This window comes from Dendrobates tinctorius, unplaced genomic scaffold (genome assembly GCF_039654945.1).
Source record: "Dendrobates tinctorius isolate UK_male_01 unplaced genomic scaffold, ASM3965494v1 ptg000012l, whole genome shotgun sequence".
NCBI classification, from domain to species: domain Eukaryota; kingdom Metazoa; phylum Chordata; class Amphibia; order Anura; family Dendrobatidae; genus Dendrobates; species Dendrobates tinctorius.
In genome coordinates this window covers 10,269,061-10,295,311 of record NW_027361680.1, presented here as the reverse complement: position 1 = coordinate 10,295,311, position 26,251 = coordinate 10,269,061, and the positions used below count along the sequence as shown (strand labels likewise).

The 26,251-nt window shown below is 42.3% G+C and overlaps 1 protein-coding gene across 10 annotated transcripts in view; it reads left to right on the top strand.

The window, feature by feature from the left end:
- Positions 1-26,251, top strand: part of RBFOX2 (RNA binding fox-1 homolog 2) — a 346,684-nt gene that overhangs the window by 195,917 nt on the left and 124,516 nt on the right. For 7 of the 10 annotated variants that reach the window (XM_073557990.1, XM_073557984.1, XM_073557985.1 and 4 more), the window contains 3 exons: positions 6,187-6,282; positions 7,146-7,284; positions 21,264-21,303. In XM_073557990.1, coding sequence (XP_073414091.1) covers positions 6,187-6,282; positions 7,146-7,284; positions 21,264-21,303 — 275 coding nt within the window. Of the gene's footprint in view, positions 1-6,186; positions 6,283-7,145; positions 7,285-21,263; positions 21,304-22,297; positions 22,341-26,251 lie in introns of all 10 variants that reach the window. The other 3 variants (XM_073557987.1, XM_073557988.1, XM_073557993.1) reach the window with 2 other exon arrangements.

Here is a 26,251-nt window from a genome sequence, read left to right as displayed (position 1 = left end):
ATAAATAACCCCCCATATGCTGCTGCTATAAAAAAAAAAAAACACATACTCGCCTCTCCGTCGCTGGGGGCCCGGTGTCGTTGTAGCCGCTGGCTCAGGCCCCCGGCACTGGCTATATTTACCGTTCCTGGTTCCATCGCTGTCTCCGGGTCCTGTGCAGTGAAGTTAGCAGAGGGCGTGCACTGACTACGTCATCGTGCCCTCCGCTAATGTCACAGCCAGAGGACCCGGGAGACAGCGATGGAACGGGGAGCGGTAAGTATTGCCCTGCTCCCCCCGTCATACTCGCCACCCCCCTCCTGGTGCCCGGTCTTTTCAGCCCCTGCTTCCAGCACATGTCGGCGTCCTAGGCTGTTCCTGCATTCAGTGGTCACGTGGTACCGCAGCTGCTCATTAAATATGCACATATTCATGAGTTTAATGAGCGGTACCACGTGACCGCTGAATGCAGAGACCGTGCCAGGAGGGGGGAGTATGGTCTGACACCCCCCACTCCCCCGCTGACCCCCGTATGACTTGCGTATAAGCCGAGAGGGTGACTTTCAGCCCCCAAAAAATGGGCTGAAAATCTCGGCTTATACACAAGTATATACGGAATACACTTTTTTTTTTTTTTTTTGTATTCAGTAGTACATAGTGGGGATTCCTGTTATAACATGGGTATCTAGTCATCCAATGTCACAACATTTGTTACAATCATCATTATGTAAGTGTACATATTACCTCAAAGGTGAACTTTTTTTATTAAAGACTAACAATGCTTTTAAAACAGTCTTGAGACACTGTCTGCAGACTATGGGGTCCTTACAGTGCGTAGTGTGCACACTCTGTTCTCCAGTATTGCTTGCCAAAGCGGGCAGCCATGTGCCAACAAGCATACTGGCATACTTCCTGACACATTCCAACTAAATGTGCTCGGCTACTCTCAATTCATGCCTAGTCAGCAGGTGAGATCATCTATTCAGATCCCATACTTCTGGTCACGTTGTCGCCTGCTTCCATTGGCAATATGGGTAAATCAAGACTGCATGCTTACCACATGCTGTAAAGAATCCAGTCTGCAATCAGTGACTGCAGACTTATGAAAACACCAGACGACCCTTTCAGTCGCATCATGTTGGATACGCATAGCATTAGGCAAATTGTTTTTAATAGATAAATAAAATGGGCCACTGTTGATGATCCACTGCTGTCACAGATTGTAACATTGCTAAAACACTATATTAATTGTGTAGTTTTCTAAATATCAAGAAACAGTAGTACAGCAATTGAATTGGTAAGATGAGTATTTTTCTAGAGATTTGTTCTCCTTTTTTAATACTATTCTTGAAAAGTGAACACAGTCTTGGGCTATATTGCCACGATAAGATTTTGGTGAGTGTTTGCAGATTTTTCTTTGTTGCAGCATTTCTGCACCTATTAAGTAAATTAAGTTCCTTGAGTTTTTTCATTGAGATTTTGAATGTGCGGTTTACCTGCATTTTTCTTTGGCATGCCATGTTTTAAATAAAGCTGATTTATTTTTGTTACTTCCTTGTATTTGATTTTAACAAAACTTTGACAGTCGTGTGCAAATTACACAAGTTTTTAGTGCGTTTCCACAGCAGAAAAGCACAAAAAAGCATGGTTTCTGCCTATGGATTTTCTGCATCTAATGCAATTCCATAGGGAAAATCCACACAAAATTTACCATACCTACTAGAGAAATTAACATATTGTGGATTTTAAACATGCAAGACAGGTCAGTTCTCATACAACCCATAAAATATAGGAAAAAAAAGTGGGCATGAGGTTTCTATAAACCAATTCACTTTGCTGGAACTACAAGACTGCCTTTTTTTTTTTTCTTTTTTGGAGCAGTGAAAATATGCAGTGTCAAAAACTCGTCTTGGGCACACAGCCTTAGAGCGGAGGTACTATACTCTAGCCCCATATCTGGAGAGGTTACATCACCCCAAAGACAGGCAGACCCTGAGTATATACAGACTGAGTGCCCACTGTCTAGAGGTGGAAACAGGGCAGCACCGACATACATACAAGCCACGGGAGAACAGACTCTGCACCAGGGGGCACCTGGAGGACGAGGCGCACTTCCTGCTTCACTGCAACAAATACTCAGCAGTGAGGGCTTCTCACTTCCAGAGACTTCCCATTCACAGCTTCCCATCCATGGACGAGGAGAGGAAACTCTGCATCCTACTGGGGGAAAAGGAATCAACAGTGGAGATCACAGCCCAATATGCCATAAGCTGAGAGGAACTTAAAACCCCCAAATGGACTACTGTTTACCAAATTGTGCCCCCAAAACCCATTCCCATAATCCCCAATCCCCTCCCCTGTTACATCTATTTTCCTTGCTTTGGCAACACTGTGTGTATTTTGGTCATCTGCTGAAGCCATTGTCCCCTGTAGGCAAACAAAAATAAAAATATCCCTCACCTGTCCAAAATTGAAATGTTACCTCCGGTCACAGGTGTCTGCTGATGGGACCACTACTCCCATCAGCCTACCCCTGCTGTCGCTGGCAACAGCAAAAGCAGGAGGTGGCTGATGGCAGTATTCATCAGCCCGGCGCCTGTGCAATAAGTAAAATAAAGTGCGGGTTCCTGTGCATTTTTGATGACCAGACAGACAAAACTGACAGCTGCGGGCTGCAACCTTCATCTGACAGACTCAGCAAGGCTGGTTATCAAGAATAGAGGTGTCCGCACACCAAATTTTATCTTAATTATTTAAATAATTGAAAACAAAAAAAACTTTGGGGTCCTTCCTTTTTTTGACAACCAGCCAATCTAAAGCAGACAGCTGAAGGCTGGTAATATCAGGCTGCTAAATGGTGATGGATATTGCGGCCCCTCCAGCCCAAAAATAGCAATCCACAGCCACCCCAGAAAAGGTATATCTATTAGATGTGCCAATTCTGGCTCTTTGCCTGGCTCTTCTCACTTGCCCTGTGGCAAGTTGAGTTCATATTTCTGGGGTTGATGTCAGCTTTGTATTGTATTGTGACCTAAATACCACGTGTTACTAACTCTACAGTTATATTGTAAAGAAACACACATCAAGAATAAAGTTTTGAAATAAAAGTGAAACACGCTTTTATATTCTCCTAACACCCATTCCAGTGAAGTCCTGGTCTCCTGTAATAAAACAAAAATAAAAAACAATCCTATCCCTCATCTGTATGACGTTCTGTCCCACATTGTAATCCATGTCTGGGGATTAATATTTTTCAACCTGGACAGTGCCAAGATGCAACTGTCCAGGCTGAAAACCATTGGTGAATGAGCTGCTGCGAGTGCAGCATCAGTGACCAGTGGTGACATCGAGGCTACCACATGTCACCTAGGCTGCGTTCCAAGCCGGGCCATAAACTCTGTGATCACCTCTAGCACTGCAACAAAAAGGAATACTGCGTGAAACACTATGGATTCTTTCAACTTCTGACAAGTGAGGGATATTGTAGTTTATTTTTGTTTGTTTACAGAAGATAATGGCTTCAGGAAATTAGGTGTTAAGGTGAGGTGTTTTTTTTTTTTTTTTGTTTGTTTTAAACTTGAATACAACTCTCAACATTGTTGCCGTCTCATGCTGATTGCAGGCTGAGCAGGGAACAAAGCTGTGAGCTGACTTAAACACCTGAGAACATTGCAAACTGTGTCTGCTTTCTTCATGCGCCGCTACGTGTGATACTGATTCGGCACACAGGCAGCACACGCTTGCCACACGTATGATGCGCACAGACACAGATATCTCCGATACAGACACGGATCTCTCCGATACTGGTTTTTCCAGTACCGGGAAAAATCAGGATGTGTGAAAGACTCCCTTATAGTGTATGGTTTCATTCTCCAGTCCAGTTTTGCACTTTTATTGTAATTTTATTGTCAGGACTCTTTGAGTGGAGCACATGCTGGGCACTATTGTTGATTGGAAAACCATACACTACTTATCTTCATGCTAAGCAGAATTTACAACTTAAAGATTAACAGATTTGAATAAAGATTGACCCACACAATGTATGAACCACACATATTATATATAAAATTACTGGTATACTTTTTCTAAGTTGTCTGACAACTGTATGTGGAGCGCCCCGCGGGGCCTGTGGGTACTCTGTACCAGGCCTGTCGACTTCAATGGGGGACGGTGTCACGGTGGCAGCGACCCGGTCCGTCGCCCAGAGGCGTCCAGTAATAAAATAGGGGAAAGTTGTGTGGTATTTTTGTGGTAAAGATGATGTTTATAGATGGTGAATTACGTGACGCCACCTGTGGTATTCTAGTCAGAGGTGACCAGCGCTGCGGTGTTCCTTCTCTGGGATGGATGTTGAGCGCAGCTATGATGTTGTAGCCCTCCACAGGTAGGGCTGTAGTCCCAGGGCAAAGATGTTAAATAAATAGTAAAAATGGCTGTGAACGTTGGGGTGCAGAGAAATGAGACACAGAGAGGTGCAGTTTCTTTACCTTTTACTGGTAATTGGGTGTAGTCCGGAGTACCACATACAGGTGATGGAATGAGTCCGGTTCCCCTGGAGGCATTCAGGGGATCCACCTTGCCAGGTGGGGATTTAGGACCTTCCTTTCTGCCCTTTGTGTGTGGGTCTCCGCTGTATATAACTATGCTGCGACCCTCTATTCGTGATGGTTTCACTAACCTGTACGGCTGTCAGCATGAGCCTATTCCACGGGTACCGTCCTTTTCACCGTCAGCCCCGGGCTCCTTATCCGCTGCCGTGCCCTCAGGTGTTCAATGTGCACAGGAATTTACAATCCCCTGTACTTTCAGATTCGGCTATCAGGGCGTATAGCTCCTGTCAGCCTAAGAGTCTGATGTCCCTTTTCTCTTTATTAGCGCTTCACTCAAGGGTCTGCTATATGCAGTATTTTAGCTTCCCTAGAGTCTCTCAGTCTCTGCTCTTGTCCTTTCCCTCTTCACAGATCAGCTCTGCCTATTGAGCTCCTCACCGATCAGCTCCCTGTCTTGAACTGACAGGATCTTCCAGAAAGATCTATTTACCTCACATTTTCACGTTTAATTGTCATTTTTCCTCACAGCTGCTTCGTTTCCATGACAACTCCCTCAGCTGACTTCTTGCTGACTCACCAACCCCCTCTGCTGGCCAGAATTTATAAGGCAGCTCCCTTTTCTGACCTGCAGCAGGAAATTGTGATTTAATGTATTACCTGGCATGGGGGTCCCTTTTCTGCCTCCAAGCATGACTTTACCCATTAGGAGGTAATGTCACTGTGACAACCGGACTCTGGGGTGTCACATATGCAGGTTACAAAAAATGGCATGAAAGTAGTTTGCGACACAATCCTAGGTATATGTAGCAGAAAAAAGTGACTTGCTGCAGTTTGGAAAAAGCAGTTTTCCAAATCAGTCAGAAAAATCAAGCTGTGTACATGATTTTTCTGAAATCTCATGGGCTTTGCTGGTACTGTAAAACACAGCTTAAAATGTGCATAAAAAAGCAGCAAAAAACGCAATGTGTGAACATAGCCTTACTCTCCCTTGTGGCTTGGTCCCCAGTTGCTTTTAAACTGTTTTTCCAAGGAATACTGCTGTGTGAGTCAAACCTACCTGGCTAAGGCTAGTTTCACATTTGCGTATGGAGAAGCTGCGGAGGGCTGCATACTTCCTCCGCGAAGCTCCGCCCACTGCTGCACCTCCTTCGGTCAGCTCCGCCTACGTCCGCATACTTCTGCATGCGGCCTGCGTACCCCATCTTTAACATTGGGTACGCAGGTCATGCGCATGCTTCGTTTTGACGATGCGGCTACCGCATCAAATTCCAACATGTTGCGTTTGACGCGGGTCGCCACATCGTCAAAACGACGCATGCGGAGGCATCCGCATACATCCGCACGACCTGCATACCCAATGTTAAAGAGAGGGTACGCAGGCCGCCTGCAGAAGTATGCAGACGTAGGCGGAGCTGACAGGAGGAGGTGCAGCAGTAGGCGGAGCTTCACTGAGGAAGTCCGCAGCCCTCCAGCTCCTCCATATGCAAATGTGAAACCGACCTAAGTCACGCAGCTAGTGCCTGATTCATGCTGCCCATGGATTGGGCTGGATGTATCTGCGATCAGGTTCCCCTTTTGTAAGAAAATGTAGGAAATTGACTAAAACCTAATTTATATTATAGTACTTTTTTTTTTTTTTTTTTTTTTTTTCTTAAAGCTGCACCTGGACTTCAAGCTGATGTCTCATTGACAACTGAGGCTGGTGTCCCCCTCCCTGGTCCTCGAGGGGTTAACACGTACATTCCTCTGATCAGTAAGTAAGACATATTTACCAAAGTAGTGGTGAACATGAAATGCACCCGATTTTAATTAGAGACCAAATTATCCAACATGTCTAAATAGAAAAATAAAAATGTGTTTTGTACTTGCTAGTCAGTGACCAGTACACGTAACATATGGACATGTAACATTCCATAAAAGAACAACCTGGCAGGCACGATTGGGGGTCATAGATATAGTTGGCGCTTAATCTGCCTGACCAATACTAACCGTATGGAAGCACCAAACCTAAGTGACCTTGTATTGGTAGATCACGTGAATGAATCCTAGGTGAGACTGCTACTGTCCTGTCATACAACATAACACTGGCCCAGAATGGCCCCTTACAACTACATACCCTGTATATGGATACTGAGCCCTCCATCACTTACAACCTCAAATAGAAATCCTTACAGAATGTAGTTTTGTAGTGTTTTGCTATTGACGTTGCATTTATAGATGTGTATGTAGAATTACACAAGTGTTTCTTACAATTAAGTAATCCTAAAGGTTACAGTGAACAATTTTCAAAACACAACCCAATCTGGGAGAAAATGGATGGTCTGTCTCAACCAAGCCTGCTAAGAGTTCTTGGTGTTACCACTTAAAGGGGTTGTTCCATCACACATTTACAGCATTTATAATAGGATTTGCCATAAATGTCAGAGAAGTGAATCCCACTGCTGGGTTGATTCCGGCTCATTGTGCCAAGCTGGGTATTGGGAAGCAACCGCGCATGATCTGTTCTCTCCTCACTGCTGTACAATGCTACGTTGGTTTCATTTCTCATCTTTGTTTTTTTTTTTCCTGTGGCCTGTTTCTTTTTTGTTTTGTTTTTTTTCCTGTTTTCTCCTTCAGTTCCTGGTTTCCCCTACCCTACTGCTGCAGCCGCCACCACAGCAGCCGCCTTTAGAGGAGCACACTTAAGGGGACGTGGGAGGACTGTGTATGGGGCTGTGCGAGCAGTGCCACCTACTGCCATCCCGACCTACCCTGGGTAAGTGGAGGGCATCTTCATGAGGGCTAATGGAAGCTAGGACATGAAGATTACCTGTGGACTTCAGTAGTTAGCCGGACAGTTCTACTGCCAAGTGTCATTGCTAGACGAGAAGAGACACTGAATAAATATCTGCTAGTTAGAAGAGCGCCATAGTCATGTCTAAAAGACGTTTTATTGGAAATCACTGTGTAAAAAGGTTAAAAAAAAAAAAAAAAAAAAAAAAAATTGTAAAAGTAATTCCTCCAGAATGTAAGGCTGGTTTTGGATAGCAAGAAAATGAGCTCTCAGAAAATGTCCAGTTGAGATGTAGGTCAGGTGCAGAGAAGGTCTGGGTTGTGGGAGCGGGGAGGAGGCTTATATAAAGCTTGTCAATAACTGCACCTCTGTTTGTGTGTGACCAGTCAGAGCTGACACGCATGAAATGTGGCCTTTTACATAACTGGGTGAGCAATGAGGAATGATGTATGAATAACCATGGGCAGAGACCTTGTATTAACAGCATCTTTGTCAGTAGCTTTAACCCTTCAGATTTATTTACAGCCCAACATAAAGATGTGAAAAAGGCATTTAAATATCCTCTTAGAAGGGGTTTATTAGGCGCATGACTGCAAGAGATCCAAGACTCGTCCATTTTGCTCTTAATCGACAGCTATTGCCAATTCCTGCATGCCGCAGATGGGGAAAGGGTTGTGAAGTGCTGAAATAGAGGCCAGGACGCCTTAGGGGTAGAAAACCCCATAAAGTAGTGGTGCCATCACATTCCCAGTGATGCTGCTACCAGACATCTACACAAAAGTGTATTTAAAGGGAATCTGTCAAACTTTTTTTGGCCTTTCAGCTGCCGGCATTGGCATCAGGGGCTTATCTACAGCATTCTGTAATGCTGTAGATAAGCCCCCGATGTAACCTGAAAGATAAGAAAAACATGTTAGATTATACTCACCGGAGGGGGCGGTCCGGTCTGATGGGTGTTGCGGTCCGGTCCGACGCCTCCCATCTTCATACAATGCCATCCTAAAAAAAAGGGTGACAAATTCCCTTTAACGACCTTTCCTTCTGTGCGGGATCAGAATGGCTGACACCTTTTTACTTTTGATTTTGTTTCAGAGCTTTTTAGACTTGGTAAACTTTTTGCATGATTTTACACATTGTATTATGTATGTATTATGCCTCCATGATGTAAAAAATAATCATCCATTTGTTTTAGTTGGTGCTTTTAATTCTAACGAGTTTATTCTAAACAGTTATCAGATTACCTAACTGTACCATGCACAGAAGTCCATGTAAAAGATCTTGTGGCTTAGTGTTGGTAGAAAGGGTTGTCCGCATGTGAGGGTTTCCTCTTGTGGCCATAATATTTAGGCAGTGATGCCTTATTCTACCTTTTTCATCATACGGTCACCCACTAAGCAATATATTTAAAAAGTGATAGTCGTGGGTAAGCGGGGGAAAAAAGTAAAATGGCATAGCAGAAAACATCCTCATCCAAAGCAAGCCTGCTTATAGCCTTTTCTGTTAAACTGCATGTGTTGTTGTTTTTTTTCTCGCTTATGTGCTTTTATGAAAAACGCAAGTTTAAAAAAACAAAACAAAATGCAGTTGCATTTTTAAGTTGAGTTCAAATGTTTCTGCAGTGAAAAATCATATTAAAAAGCTGCTTCAAATCTGCACCAAAGATGCTGTAATAAAAAGGGAAAACTCCATAACAAAACACAGCACAATATATCCAATACCACTCTGCCCCGATTGTTGTATTCTGCTGACACCTGAAGAAAAAGCAGCATATTTGCACTGGGAACATGGTGTGAGTTTGTAAAAGTAGCAAAACATTAAATAAAGCCAGCTTGACACTTGGCATAGCAATGTGCGGATTACATGCATTTCCGCTGTGCGTTCCTGCATGTGGATTTTCTCAATCTAGTGCAAGTCTATGGGAAAAATCTGCATATAAAATTCACCGTACCAGCAAGAGAAATTGACCTGTTATGGATTTAAACCACACACCTCAGGTCAGTTTACATGGAGAAAAAAAAAAAGAAAAAAAAAACCACAGATGGAAAGATTCTATAAATCCTATCTACGTTATTGAAACTGTAAAGCACTGCATTTTTTATGCAGCAAAAAGACGCATCGTCAAATACTCATTGAGGGCGCACGGCATTGGTGACAAAATTTGACACCCCCACAACTAAACGGAAATGTGCTCTGGTAGCGGAAAAAGCAGTTTATGTACGGGAAGTCCACAGCAGCCCCCTACAATGCGAGGTGGCTGGCTGCTGTCAAGTGCTGCACTTTTTTCTCCTATTGAAGTGAATATACTGCTGCCAATACACTGTGCTGTTGTATTTGGTTTGGTATGGACCCATTTTGCTGTTAGCACAAATTGGTAAGGGTGATCGACCAACGCCTACATTATAATGACCTGTCTGAAGAATATGCCACCAGTTAAATCCTGGACATCCCTTATAATAACTTACGGGCTGCATATCTCCACAATGAAAGTAATGAAACTCCTCAAAAATAGAATACATCCCCTCAATTGTAATTGAAACCTACAACAACATGGAGGTGAGCATGCATGATCAATGAAAATTGTTTCAAAAATGTTTACTGAAAAATATTCCATGAATATAGACCGTAATTACAAATGTAAGCAACAGCAAAAAAATGAAGAAAAAAAAAAAATGATCGTGGAAAACATGACAAAGGATGGACACAAAAACCACAACACCTAAAATCATCAAGTAATAATGTACAAATAAATCTCTTTGGGAACAAAAAATTAACACATTCTTCCACCTGATAGATATATCTAAGTGTAATGAAATGGAACCCAAAACCATGCGCAAAGGAGATATAACTAGCATTGCCTACTCAAGTCCAAAATATAGCCTTGGGGCACTTAAAGGGAATCTGTCACCCCTTTTTTGAGATATCATATAATGATATCATTCAATTGTGTCACCTAAGGATTCCCTTAGTACTTTTGCTTCCCCCTGACCCCGCACCTTTCATGCATAAATACCTTTTTTATATCGGTTCAGATGTATGTAAACTGCCACGGTCCGGTCCGACGGGCGGGGCTTATTCTACTTCCCCCCCCCCCCCCTCTCCTGGTCTTGCTCTACACAAGAAGAAAGGGGGTGACAGATTCCCTTTAAGATATGGTGCCATAATAGTCATGTATATATTTATAGAGAGAGCTGAAAATTCAAATAGCTACAATGTAATGCCATATAGCCACAGCCATCTGTATATATGATAACTAAGGCTAGTTTCACACTAGCGTTTTTGAGGGCAGCGACGGCCTGCGCACGGCCGCCGCTAAGCCCCGCCCCTGCCGCGCCTCCACCGCTAGCTCCGCCCACCGGCGCATGACGCTGCATGCGCCCTGCGTCCCCTATCTTTATCACTGGGGGCGCAGGCCGTGCGCAGTATGCGTTTGGCGGCGCATGTGTCCTTTTGACGGTGCGCCGACCTGCGCCAAACGCAACCTGCTGCAGTTTGGTTGCGTCGGCGCACCATCAAAAAGGTGCATGCGCCGCCAAACGCATACTGCGCACGGCCTGCGCCCCCAGTGATAAAGATAGGGGACGCATGGCAAATGCAGCGTCATGTGCCGGTGGGCGGAGCTACCAGCGGAGGCGCGGCAGGGGGCGGCGCTTAGTGGCGGCCGTGCGCAGGCCGTCGCTGCATTCAAAAACGCTAGTGTGAAACTAGCCTAAGTGAATAGGACTTGTACAGCATGTGCAGCAAGAGTATGGTTAACAGATATAGTAGCTGCCTTTTTAACAATGATGTCGATGGGACCCAGGAAAACCTCGACGCGCGTTTCACCCCTGCATGTGGTTTCTTCAGGAGGTTTGAATAACTTACAGGCTGCATATCTCTCACAAAGCCTGGCTAGGCATATTGTATTGGGTACTAAAGCAGTTTTCACTCAGCAACTCACCATGGACATAATTCAAAAAAACAGTTGCAGGTTAAAATTAATCCCTACACTTATTGATGGTGAGGGATGTTATTTACATAATGGGGACACTTTTATGGGTGTTCTGCTGTTGTGGCACCTTAGAAGCTTTAATAGCGCTTGAAAACTATTCCAGCTGAATTTGCATTCATAAGTTTCAATTAGAAAGAGCTACTGCTCTTCACCAGCAAGCGGAGGGTTATGAAACCCAGTGGTCTTCTAGTGTGAAGGGTCCTTTTGGGCACCATTTTTGGATAGGTATAATGGCAGTTCAAGCTTGAGGTCGAGAAATATCGTGACTATCCGCATTCTACATTCCACAACCAAGCAATAAAGTTTTTTAACCCCCTTCATGATGGAGGTGTATTCAATTTTGTGTTCGTTTTTTGCTCCCCTTCTTCCCAGTGCCATAACTTTTTTTTTTTTTTTTTTTTCTTTTGATCGCCCGTTATTGCTTTTTATTGCAATGTTGCGGCGACCAAAAACCGTAATTCTGATGCTTTGACTCTTGTTCTCACTACGCTGTTTAGTGATTGGGTTAATCCTTTTTTTTTTTTTTTTTTTTTTTTTATATTGATAGATCAGGCGATTCTGAACACAGCGATACCAAATGTGTATGTTTAATTTTGAATGGGGTGAAAGGGGTGGTGATAGAGAGAGAGAGATATATAGATAGATAAATATATATAAAAATAGAGATATATATATATATATATATATATATATATATATATATATATATATATATATATATATATATATATATATATATAATCTATCTCTATCTATTTTAACTTTTGGCATGATTCAATAGTCTCCATGGGAGGCTGGAAGCTGCACTTGTCCGATTGGCTCTGTTATATACAGGCAATGATCAGACCTGTAGACTGTGAGCCCTCGTGGGCCGGGTCCTCTCTCCTTCTGTACTTGTGTCCCTTGTCTTGCACATGTTTATAGTACTTGTCTATATTTCCCCTTTACCCTGTAAAGCGCCATGGAATAAATGGCGCTATATAAATGTATAATAATAATAATGTAGCAAAATTGCTTACTTGCTATAAGCGCCGGCCACAGCGCTCATAGCAATCCAGCAGTGAAACCATAGAGGTCTCCAGGAGACCTCTGGTTTTCATACCAACCCATCGGTGACCCGCGATCACCTGATGGGGGTTACTGATGGGCGGATTTCTGGCACAATTGCTGGTAGTGCATGTAAAATGCCACTGTCAGCGTTTGACAGCGGCATTTAGTGGGTTAATAGCTGTGGGTGGATCGCAATCAAAACATCTGCTGGAGCCCACATCAAAGGGGGGAGAGTCTGTTTGAGAGCGGTGTATTACTACGCCCCATGTCAGAAAGGGGTTAATTGTATTTAATAATTTTTTTACATATATATTGATGTTTTGTATAGTGTTATTGCATTTTTATACACACTATATATTTAACAGATATATTTTAGTAATTTCATCTCCTTGTGGCAAAAAAGTGTAAAACAGAATCAGGGTTAGGGTGCCACAGTGTGAATATGGTTCTAAACAAAAGTACAGAGGAAGGGCAGCTATGCATGTGTCTAAACCTTTTCCTCCCCGTCACCCTCCTCTTTCCATTCCACCCACTTCCTGGTGGTGGAGGATATAAAGTTGGATAAGTATGTGTTTTTATTATGTACCCGATGAAGGCTGTAAGCAGATGAAACGCGTTGTGCACACTAGTTTTAATAATCTCTTATTTCTAAGTAAAAGCTCTTTGAAACAATCAAAAAGATACCGTCCTTGAATCAGTTGTGGCAACAGAAGACAGAGCTGATCCTGGTCTCTTCCACTGTGGTGAAACTTCTGAAGTGGTCTCCCCTATTTCTTCGGGAACAGCTGCAGGCCATCACTTTTGAATCCAAACCAAGATGAGATTTGCTTCTAAGTGCTTTGCTAGCTATGAGACCCAGAGGTCCCAGCCTTAAAGGGGTGTTCTTAAATTGCTTTAATTTGGCATCAGGAAAATAAACAAGTTTGCAATCTGCTGCTGTTTTCCTGTAATGAGATTTTTTTTTTTCTTTATAGTGTAGAGCTTGTATCCAAGGAGCCTGGCCTTTAGTACAGTGCAGCTATCCTTCGAGAGGAGTTAACTTTTAACATCCCAGTTATGCTGAATATGAAACTAAAAACACTGGCACTGCTCACATGTTCATATCACTTAGAATTGTGAAGATCACTTTAAATGTGAAAATAAACCAGACTCTGTACAATGCCCAGAAAAAACCCCAGTTAAGATGGGGATCAGCTACAGTAGTTTGCATATGTGAACAAGAGGCTGAAAAAATAGCGCCTCTCACCACTGGTAATTTAAAACAGCAACTTTATCGAGGGAACATGCTCACGATGTGGAGCTGGGAAAGCAGAGACGAGAGACAGCTGTTTTGCTTGACACTTTTCTTCTGGCTCATACTGTAAGAGTTAAGTTACCAGTGGCGAGTGATGCAAATTTTTTTATTTTTCTACTTGGTTCTCTCTTAGTATTGGAAGTGTGGAAGGCCTTCGTCTTAAGTGTTGGTTTCTCCATCTGTAAATGTGTTACAGGATCCAGTACAGATTCCTCAGTTGGTTTTCTGAATCCCAACAGTAGGCTTTATGGAGATTTCTTGTGAACTCTACAGTTCAAATTCTCGTGCTTCTGGATTTAGTTTTCTGCCTTGTGATGTACGTTAATCTGGATTTGAACACATTTAGTCGTCTTAATAAAAACAATCAACCTCACATCCCACATGTGATTCTTGAAGAATCTCTGATCTAGAAGTTCAACAGCTTGTTTACCTTTGACCATCTTCCACTTGAACAGCAGAGATTACAGTGCAGGATCTGTGATCCATTATCTCCTGACTCTTGTTTCACCTCTAACTTGGTTGGTATGTATGTTCCCATATAACAGCAAAAATTTTATTTGTGAACACTAATTTGAAAAAGAGAAACAATCGAGTTGCAAGGTCTCTCAGTAGAGAATCATATGGGGGGACCAAATATATTTAAAATAAGAACTTTATTTAAATTACTTTTAAAATTGTCATACACTGACACATAACATACAAAATATTTAACTATAACACACCAATGGGATGTTGTGTGTGTACCCTAATAGACCCTATACGATTCCTGTACTGAACCTCTACCTGTCAGTGGAAGTGGGCACACTAGGGGGGAATGTTTTGACGTCCCCACTCCTCGGTGGCTATCCCTGAAGTGCCTTACTTGACAGTGTATCGCCACAAAAATGCATATAGGGAATCGCTAACACTAGACAATCATTCCTTCAGCACTTGGAGGTAAATAGTACAACAATACCCACAGCTTTAGATCAGATAAAATATATACATTATCAATATTGGGGAGCTTCCTCGAAGAGCCCTAATCAAGCCCTACTTGCTGCAATCTGAATAGATAATACACTGCAACATTTTATTGATTTGAGGATGTAGCAATTAGAGTTGAGCGAATTTGTTTGAATTTGCTTGCCGAATCTGAATTTGGCATTTTCGTGCCATATTGGTCCCCTATTCGTGCCGAATGTATGTTTGATTGGATTCGAACATATCTGGTAATGTCTACTCCCATTGACTATGACACCCTATTCGTGCCGAATGTATGTTTGATTGGATTCGAACATATCTGGTAATGTCTACTCCCATTGACTATGACATTCAGCTGTCTTCGACGAATATTGCAAAAACAATATTTGATGCCGATCATATTCGGAACTGAATCCAAACAAATTCGCTCCATTCTAGTAGCAATATAGTAGACCACATCCGTATGTAGACTCTGTTATTTAGACAAATGTAGATTTGGTCACCAGGGGTAACATGGATATATAACCAGCTTATCCCTATCTCACCATATCAATAACATTCAATTTGAAGAAAATCAAATATAGCAAATGCATCAAAATTAGCGTTATATATGTTAGCCGGCACAATTTGTAAACAGATATGTGTTTAGCCGAGGTAAATTAGTACTCATCCGTCATATGCCTCTGGTATTCCTCCTCATGAGCTGACATTACTACATCGGGCCTCCTGATGAGCCAGAAGGCAAAACACGTTGAGGATACCAGGGACATCTTGTCATTGTCAAATAGGGCACTTCAGGGATAACCTCCGAGGAGTTGGGGGCGCCACAACGTCCCCCCCCCTGCCCCAGGATGCCAACCTCCGATGACAGATGTTCAGTGCAGGAACAGGAATAATATAGGGTCTGTTAGGGTACACACACACACACACACAACATCCCATTGGCATATTTTATTGTGATATATCTCTTATGTTATGTGTTTCAGTGTATGATAATTTTAAGGCTGTGTACCCACGTTGCGGATTGTATGCGTTTTTGCCGCATTTTTCGCCGCGAAAGCACATGCAAAATGCACCCCATGGATTCCTATGGCATTCTGCACATGCTGTGTTAATGCTGCGTTCTTTTCTGCGGCGGAATCGCATTACGGAAAAAAAAAAAAACGCAGCATCCTCGTTATTTTTGCGGAATCACCGCGATTCCGCACCCATAGGAATGCATTTCTCACCAATTTGGCTCCTAATATTCCATATATGGTAACTTTTTACAGCATTTTCTGTGGAGTGAAGTCCTGCAGTTAATTCTTCATCTGCCACCCCATGTTTTTCTGGTCTTGGTGTCTTATTAACCCCTTCACCCCCCAGGGAATTTTTTCACTTTTTTTTTTTTTCCTCCCCTTTTAGGAACCTTAACTTTATTTTTCCATCAATGTAGCTATATAAGGGCTTCTTTGGTTTTTTTTTTTTTGCGTTTTTTTTGCATGAGGAGTTGCACATTTGAGTGACACCATTTATTTTACCAAGTAGTGTACTGGAAAAATATTCCAAGTGTCGTGAAAGTGCTATTTTTCACAATTTTTTTTTTTACTGTGTTCCTATCCTCCCCCTGCTCAACTTCTGAAGAGGGATGCTGTTATGAATTAAATAAACTCTCCAGCTTTCAGAGCAGGTCTACTGAACATGGCTCTGGCTTTCAGGCTTTGTTTTTCAGTTCTTCACTTCTGGAGCCATGTACTTGTTCAAATTCCCTGTTATATCTGTTTAAATAGTGATTCCAGTGTAGACTTCAGAACATGCCATGGCTGAATGTGTTACAACAGAACTTGTGCTGACCTTTTATAGTTATAAATCCCCCGTTACACACTGCGATATCGCTAGCAATATCGCTGTAAAGTCACCGATTTTGTGACGTTGCAGCGATATTGCTAGCGATATCGCTGCATGTGATACTTACCTCCGACCGGCTCCCCCTCTGGTAATCTCTGATCGCGCGAGAAGCTGCTGGATCATTTCTCGTCGGTCATTTCCTGCGGCGCTTCCTGCTGTGACGACGAGCGACGCGTGGAGCCGGGCGGGAGGACGCAGGATCGCCGCGTCTGACAGGTAAGTAGCGATCCCCGTCCCCTGCGATGTCGCTGGTGAGATCTGCCTGTGTGGCAGCTCACTAGCGACCACCTAGCGATGCACCAGCGATCTTGACCGCGTCATATCGCTGGTGCATCGCTAGGTGTTACTGTACCGTAATACTATTCACCAAACTTGTTGCCCTCCAGCATACATAAATTGTTCTGTAACATTAAATTATCCTTCTGTTTTATTACCCTGCAGAGTTTATCTGCAAATATTGTAATTCTACTCCGTATGTCCTCTACAAGATCATTAATAAATGTTAAACAGAAGAGGGCCTAATACTGACCCCCTGTGGCACCTCGCTGTTAATTGTGACCCAATCTGCATATGTTCCATTAACTCCTTTCCCCCTCAAGCTGGTTCATGACCAGGCAAACTTTTAGAATTCTGACCGGTGTCACTGTGGTAATAATTCTGGAATGCTTCAACGGATTATGAGATTGTTTTCTCAAGACATATTGTACTTCGTGGTGGTGGTAAAATCTGTTCGATATGACTTGTATTTTTGTTAAAAAAAAAAAAAAAATCGAACAATAAAGTTGGAGATTTGTGGATATAATCCGCGCTGCTGAATAAAATAGGAATCCAGCCGTATTAGATATAAAAGGATGGTGGTTTATTCAACGCCTTTCAAAGTCTATATGACGTCTTCCTCAGGAGATAACCCTGACGTCTTATAGACTTTGAAATGCATGGAATAAATCACCATCCACAAATCTCCAATTTTATTGTTCCTGGCACGGACACTTGCTGACCCGTGGATCTGCTGCAGTTGATAATTCGATTGCATCTACATGCCTTAATAAAAATTAGTATCAGGTGAGCACCCTCTGAAATGCATATCTTTATTATCCATCAGATAAGACCCTGTTTCGTGCTTATTTCTCCTGCAGTTTTTCATTGTTAAATAAAAAAAAATCAGAAATTTTCAAACTTTTTTTTCCCTTAAACCAGATTGATCACACAAAATAGTTAATAAATAACATTAACCACATGTCTGCTTTACATCTGCATCATTTTTTGAACCATCTCTTTCTTTAGTTAGGAAATTAGTTAAGGCTATGTGCACACGCTGCGGATCCGCTGCAGTTTTGGCTGGGGTCCATTTTCTCCTGATTATGCCGATACCCAATGTGTGGGGGAAAGCTACTGTTTCGGTGCAGGGCGGGGCTCAGAAGGGAAGGAGCAGAGTTTGACTTTTTGAATGCAAAAATGGCTGGAATCGAGAGTGGACCCCAAATTGCGTTTAGAAGAGCCTCTGATGTTCCTAATAGTTGGAAACTCCCCACAAGTCACCCAGTTTTGGAAACTAGACCCACAGGTGCTTCACAGCGTTGAGCCATGAAAAAAAATAATCTTCCCACAAAAAGTTTTAGCACTCATTTTTTTTTGTTTTCACAATGGTAGCAAGAGAAAATGGACCCCAAAAATGTACTGTGCAGTTTCTCCGGAGTACACAGATACCCTGTATGTGGTAGAAATCTACTCTTTGGACACACTGCTAAGCGCCAAAAGAAAGGAGTGATGTTTTGGAACTCAAACTTGTGATTGTATGGTTTGCTGGCGCCATATGGCTCTTTTGAAGAGCTCTTGAGATGCCAAAACAGTAGAACCCCCCACCACCACCACTAGTGACCCTATATTGAAATCAATCTACTGTTTTTCCTGGTATGTGGATTTCATAATATGGTTGCAATTGTGAATTGAATAGCGTGCATTAGGTTGGCATATGTAAGGCGTGTAGAATACATCAAGTCATACAGAAATAAATTGTAGCACTATCCAGGTATCCTGTATATTTCTTTCACGATGTACAAGAATCACCTTAGCTAATAAAATTCACTCATAGCCTCCCCAACAAGTTTCACCTAGACAGGCTTCCTTAGGGGGCTGTGACTGTAAAATGATGATTGCAAAAGAGGTGTATACCCAGATAGTGCTAAAATCAATGGACTGCAGCCATGGCTTCAGTAAGGTGTTGAATGCATTTAGCCAAAGGGGGAAGGTTCTCTAACTTAATTATTTTTTTCTTTTAATAGACAAATGAGACCACTTAGAGCCCTGTGTTGAGATGACCCCCCCTCTTTAGAGAAAATAAAAGGCATGTATTTTCCATGATCCTCTTAAGATATGACCAAACATGAAGATGAGAGTGGAAAATTTAAAAAAACAAACAAAAAAAAAAAAAAAACAGCCACACAACCCTGGGGTGGAAAGTATTGCATAGCTAACTTTTTGTTACTTAAACCTTATTTACTTTTCTGGTTTCAAGGGTTATTTCCAACTTTGTACATTTATGAAATAACTTAAGGTTTTGCCATAAATATATAGTAGAGACGGGATCACCACATCTGTCTCAATCGAGACCATATCTTGCTGCTTTGTGGCGATGTGGTTGTACAAATGAAACTATACCGACCACCTCTCCACTGAAAATCACATACATCAGTGCTGCATTTTAAAGGTAGAGCTTCCACTGGAGATCAACATGTACTATATATTTATGGTATATCCTTAGAGGGGAGAGGAAGCTTTGTATTTTATAGTCTAAGACAGGGGACCCCAACCTGTAGCCTGGGAGCCACATGTGGCTCGCGGCTGTCTTCCAGCTTGGAGGATTAGCTCATGGTCTAACAAATGGGTATGAATTGCATATCTCAAAATGGTGAATTTTGTGAGTAGCCTGCACAGAAGAGCAGATCTGATTGCCCATACACTGGTCTTCGAGGTTTCGATTTAATTTAAAGTATGGTACGCTGGAGGCAGGATGATACTACCTGTGAGAGGTGGTGCCTGAAGCTGGATGTGACACTGTTAGGAGTGCTGGATGGGAGAATACTGAATGGGGGAATTGTGGGGACCACTGGACCTTGTTATACTGCTTGCAGGGGATTTCTGTGGAAAAGCTTTGGTTATCATTATACCTATAATGGGGGCTGTGGTTGCCACTACTGTGAGGGGGGAAGGAGTTGAATGTGGCTCGCGACCCTCTCTCTGAGCTGAATGTGGCTCTCTAGGTCAGAAAGGTTGGGCACCACTGGTGTAAGATATGCAAGACTAACAGAGTAATTACAGAGGTTGTGCGATCCAAATACAGTAGATACGTCTGCAGTCACTGTGTGACTGCAGACTTATGAATCGCCCAGTGCACACGCACTGTGTGCTGCGGGGATTTGCCAGTTTCTGAGCCAGGACCAGAGGGTATGTAGGAGTTAAACTTGTATTGTGCAAGGCCGCGGCACAATTGGCAATGTGGCCATCCAGTGGGTGTGGCTGTGGCCAAGAGTATGTATAACTTGTGAATCCCTGCAGCACACAGTGCTTGCGCTGGGGGGAGGATTCCTAGGTCTGGAGTTGAACAGAGTGACTGCAGACTTATCGATTTTGGCCAGGCAACCCATTTAAGTACTGCAGCAATCATTGTGTATCAGAAGTTTGTCACATGTTGCACCAGTCTGCATCTTGCCTTTGCTAATCTCCAAGCCAACCGGAGTCTCCTAAAAGACCCTTTTTCGGGGGATGCTCAAAGCCTTAAACTGCACTTAAATGGACACAATTTTGCCTGTGAATTGCAAAAGCCTGGACCCGTCACTCGTGGCCCTTTTCGCTTTGGTGAACAACATTTGAAATTTGCCACACAGACATTAAAAATGTTACAAAAGCATGTCGTATGTGTATAGAAATGGACTTATGATGGACTTCTTTTAGGGCTTTGGACCAGAGTTTGGGTTCAGATTTTCACACTTAGACTATGTTCACACGTTGCGTTTTGTGCTCCTTTTTATTATGCGGATTGTGTCATTTGTCTGCAGTGCATGTTTAATGAAGTCAGTTTTACTCACCAAAAATATAGCAATAACGCATAATTGCACTTTTTACAGCGTGTTTATACTTTCTCATTGCTTCCTGTGGGTGAAAAAACAGCAGAAACGCTCAAAGAATTGACATGCTGCAGGTTTAAAAAATTCCAATTCAGTCAGAAAAAAAATGTGCATGTATTAGCTGTTGCTGGTACTGTAAAAAGCAGCTTTTAATTTGATTGAGAAGGGCTGCAAATGAAAAAAAAAAACTGCAAAAACCCAACATGTGATCGTGGCCTGAACATGTAAGAAATGTTCTTGAATTGCACTTGGTGTATTTTTTTTTAGACCAACTTCACACAATAGGATAAAAGATTACAAGAAGAAATTGTACTTGTTTGGTTACGACACAAAATGTGTTGCACAGGTGTGTGAACAACTATTTTGGCTGTGAAAATGTGTGTAAAATTATGCAAAAAGGTGAATTTTCATCAATCCATTCTAATGAAAACTTTGTACAAAAATAATCTGTAATGAAATACAGTTCACATCAGAGATGCTGTTGATTATGATCAAGGTGGGAAAGGAGGGGTTATTCATACATCTCTTGCCTGCTTATGATTTATATGGCATGTTGCATGCAGCTGCTGTTAATAACCGGAATGTGTTTTTTTTTGTTTGTTTGTTTTTTTTCCTTATCATTTTTGTCCCACCCCCCTTTCGTGGTGTGATTCTATAGTGTGCTATATCAGGATGGATTTTATGGCACTGAATTATATGTAAGTATGCAACGAAGAACTTTAAAAATACCAGATACATTTCTTTAAAACCCTGAGATATATTGATATCGATAAATTATTCCAACCTGCTTTCCACTTCCCCTTTCCTCTGTGCCCATGCAAGCCAGCCTTAATTCCCATCCATATTACATCCTTTTTGACATGTTTTATTTTCCATTATTGTTCCTTTTCCACCTTTTAGTGTAGTCCCTCATGTATTCATGGTGTTTCCTTCTTTCCCTTTGTTGTAACATCAGTGGAGTGTTGTCTGGGAATGCAGGCATGCTGTTCTTACACACCGCTCTGGCCGTTGGAATGGTAGACTTTAAACAAATACAAAGTTTGTTGTTGTGGTGGCAATGAGTATATTTTAGTTTTTTGTTTTGAGGGTTTTAATACTGCATGCAATGGTGTTGGTCACCTCCCCGCTACCTTCAGATGCTCCGACTCCAACATAACAAGGCTACCTACAAAGTGCTGCTTTCCTGATTCATCCTACTGGGTCACTTCAGAAATGTAGCTCAGAACTGGGGTTGAGAGGCAAAAACAAAGTGTATATTTTAATAAGTTATCAAAATAAGATTCCTCATTCCTACAAGTATAATTTTTTTTCTTTATTGTGCATTCATACACTTTTTTATATTTCCCTTGCTTTTGTGTGCCAAATCCCTCCTTCCATACTCTGGTCTTCTCTCCATATTTGCCTCCATTCCTAGCCTTCCCAAATTCTCAGCATTTATGTCTTCTTGGCAGGTGGAGGGTTTTAACCTATTTACAGTCAATCCTAAGATGCTTTTATTTACGATCTAGTATATGCTACAGGCTGGCTTGCTCCTTCCAAATCTCTGGGAGTGCGTGGGCTATTGAGTGAATGGGAAGAGGGCATGGTTTTAATTTTCGACTTAATCAGTTTCTTTCCACAGGTGTTTCTTTTATCACATATTTTGGATCATTTGTTTGTCAGGGTTTCAATATTGTTTTTGTTCTGTTATAGACTAGTCTTACAGGAACCAATCTTAAACCCTAAACTACCTCAGGTAGGCGCCCTCCCACATGGCCTTTCTCCCCCTTTTTGCCAACCAATCAGAGTGCAGATTGCTGTGAGTTAAGATTTAAATTACTAACCCATAATTAATGCCTTGTTGGAGAAGGGAACAGAGCCTTTGAAATAATAAGCAGAAAAAAAGGTACGCTTAGACTTGTTTGTGAAAGAAATTGACATGCTGTGAATTTGAAGTAGGCTACAAAATATAACATATAGCTGACATATTGCATGTCTTGTCTGGGCAATCTCACTACAGGGTTGACGGCTCTAGTTCTGATGTGAGGCCTTGCTTTTAATGCTTAATAACATTGGCAGTTTTTTTCAGATGTTTCTCAGCTTTCCCAGATCTTGTGCGGTCATCCCCTTTATTAAGGGCCTGTCACACTAAGAGATATCGCTAGCAATATCGCTATAACTAGTGACGTTATAGCGATATTGCTAGCGATATCGCTGTGTCTGATACTTACCTACGACCCGCTCCCCCGCTGGTTATCGCGCGCCAACGTCCTGGACTGTTTCTCGTCGTCAGCTTCCTGCGGCGCTTCCTGCTGTGACGACGAGCGACGCGTGGAGCCGGGCGGGAGGACGCAGGATCGCCTGGTGTGACAGGTAAGTAGCGACCCCCGACCCCAGCGATGTCGCTAGTGAGATCTGCCTGTGTGGCAGCTCACTAGCGACCACTTAGCGATGCACCAGCGATCCTGACCGCGTCATATCGCTGGTCGGGATCGCTGGTACATCGCTAAGTGTGACAGTACCCTTAGGATAAAGAGGGTGTCCACTACTTTCATTGATGACCTATTCTTAGAATAGATAATCAAAGAAATGTCTGATATGTCAGGGTCCGACACTGCATCCCCGCCAATCAACTGTTCTCTGTGTCGGCGGCAGATCAAGTAGTTCCGACTAGCGGCCGCAGACACCGAGAACAGTTGATCTGCGATGTCTGCTATTGGACCCCCAACCTCTTAAATGCATTTGAGTCTCCTCTGCCCTAATGATTATTTTGAAGTATGTACTTGATTTTAAGGAATGACCGTGCAGTACAGTTTGCATTTATTTCCTTTTTATATTTTTTACATTTAGTAATTTTTATATCCACTTTTTAATATTATATTTACGTGCATCTCCTGGGATATTACAAAACTGTTTTTAATCTCACAGGGGGAGGCCATGCAAATCTTCTCTTCTTGTGACTAGAAGGACCAGTAATATTCTTGCTGGACTGATGCTATCCATAACATTCCATCTACTTAAAAATTACTGTTTGAAATAACCCTCTAACTCAGTGTTCCCCCAACTCCAGTCTTCAAGAGCCACCAACAGGTCATGTTTTCAGGATTTCATTAGTATTGCCTGTGCAGGTACTGCAATTATCACCTGGGCCATGCTAAGAAAATCCTGGTAGGCATGGAACCCCCCTCATCCCTGTCCTGTTAGGCATGGCCCCCATCAGAAAAAAAAATGTAAAAAAAAACTATTCTACTTGCCTCACTGTGCTCCATCGCACTGAAGATTACATACTCTATAATCCGAACCTCCCATTGTAGTATCCATTATTTCTGATGTGCTGCACCAATTTCCTGCAATCCACTACCCCAGACAATGTGGTTAATTCCCTTTATCCACAGTTTAAGGCGTGCCCTAAAAGCAAATTTCTTTCAGCCATCCTATGTGACACAAGTCACTACTCATTGTGACTTACCATGAGGCAGGATAGTCAAAAGGTCCAGGGTCAGTACATATAATTTATTTTATTTAGCAACAAATATTACGCAGCACTTTTCAATTAAACGGGGACATATTCAGACAATAGATTGAATACAAGGTAGGACAGTTTAAACAGTTGCATTAGGAGTGAGGGCAGTGACGTCATGCGCTGCCTACAAGTAGAGAACAGTGCCCAAACACTCAATGCTTCCCATCCAGGGACTGTGCGTGTGAACCAATGAAAATTCGCTGATCTTTAATAGCGGGCACAGTGTTAGGCATTTGATTCCTGCAACTACTGGGAGACTGCTGTTGCTACTGTACTCGCTATTAAAGATCAATGAATATTCACAGCTCTCTATGCCTATGGGAGTGTAGAGCAGTGAATATTCATTCCCTTAAGTAGCTGGCACACTTGAACGCTGGACAGCTGCAGGAAGGCTGCGGCTAAGAGCGTGTCCGCTATTAAAAGAGAAATTAAAATTCACTGCTCTCCCATGGGCGTGGAGAGCAGTGAATGAATATTAATTTCTCTTTAGCAGCGGGCACAGGAGTTGGCCGCAGCGGCCAGCTCCTGCCTCCTGTTACCCGCTGCCGTTCCCCCACCTCCCTATCCACAGCAGGTACATCCGGACTAGAAGATGTACCCCTCATTTTCTTCCACATTTTTGGAGGAAAAAAGTGCGTCTCATAGTTCGAAAAATACGGTATTTGGTATTTAATAGTATTTGCATTTCCTAACATTGAAATTGGGGTCTAGATTTTTTTTTAGATCAGTTAAACATGTATGTATTAATGAATGTATACTCAAATTGCATAAGGGAGCATTTTGCTTTAAAAATTCAACACAAGGTGAGATTTTTGCCAATCAACAAATGAAGTGTCTTTATATTATAGTATGTGCATTGTGGCTGTAGCACTGGGCCCCAAGGACAACATCTGCAAACAGTTTGTATGTTATCCTTTTGTTTGGGTGGATTTCCATCCAAACTCCAAAGACTCCCTGATAGGAAATTTAGATTGAGTCCCAATGGAGACAGTGATGATATCTGGAAAGCACTGAGGAATTAATGGTGATGTGTGTATGTATGTGGAAATTTATATATTTTGTATATTTTCATGTACTCGACCCATCAAAAACTGAAATTGTTTTGTTTCCTGCCTGTCTTACCTAAATTAACCTGAAATTGCAATCTGTGTGGGGTTCTACCAGAGCTCTCAAGAATTATGCCCACTGGCTTTGGGTTATACCATATTTAATGAAGCTTTCCTTCACTCCCTATATCCGATCAGGTCACCTGCATCTCAAAAACATTTCTACAATTTGACCTTTCCTTACCTTTTAATTCTGAATCGGAGTAATATTAGTTTTTGCATTCTCCCCTAGACTACTGAACCTCTTTACTAATCGTTCTCTGGCTTGCTCAACTCTAATCTCCAGTATTTCATGAATGCAGCAGCCAGGACCATGTTTACAAGCTTACAATCTACAAGGAAATAGGGGGACACAATAGGTGAAAAGTGCTTATTTCAGATCCAGCAATTGTAATAGGGGTTTTCATATAAAGCTATTGTATGAACCGGTCATCAGCCAGTATGGATAAGTGAAATTATCAGTTATAGTTAAGTACATGGTGGGTGTGGAGACAGATGAATAGGAGGGAGCAGATTCTGAATAATGTTTAGAAGGAACAGTGAAGTTGGGTTAGTCAGTTGAGGTGATGGGCTTGTTTAAAAAGATGCGTTTTTTACAGCACACTTAAAAACGTTGGATAGGTAACAGTCGAATTGTGTAGGGTAGTGCATTCCAGAGAATTGGCGCAGCATGTGAGAAGTGTTGGAGATGGAGGTGCATGTTCGAATTATGGAGGATGTTAGTCTTGGTTCAATTTCGGAATGGAGGGAGCATGTAGGGTGATAAAGATGAGGGAGGGTGGTGCAGAACTGTGGAGGGCTTTGTGGGTAAGAGATGATTTTATAGGGTGTTCAGTAGCGAATGGGTAACCAGTGTAATGACTGGCACAAGGTGGAGGCTTCGGTGAAGCGGCTGGACTGAAATATGACCCTGGCTGCCGCATTCAGGAAGGAGAGGAGAGAGTTTAGTAAGAGGAAGACTGATCAGAAGAGAGTTGCAGTAGTCCAGACGAGAGTGAACAAGAGCGATAGTAAGGCCGGAGTCATACTAGCGAGAAA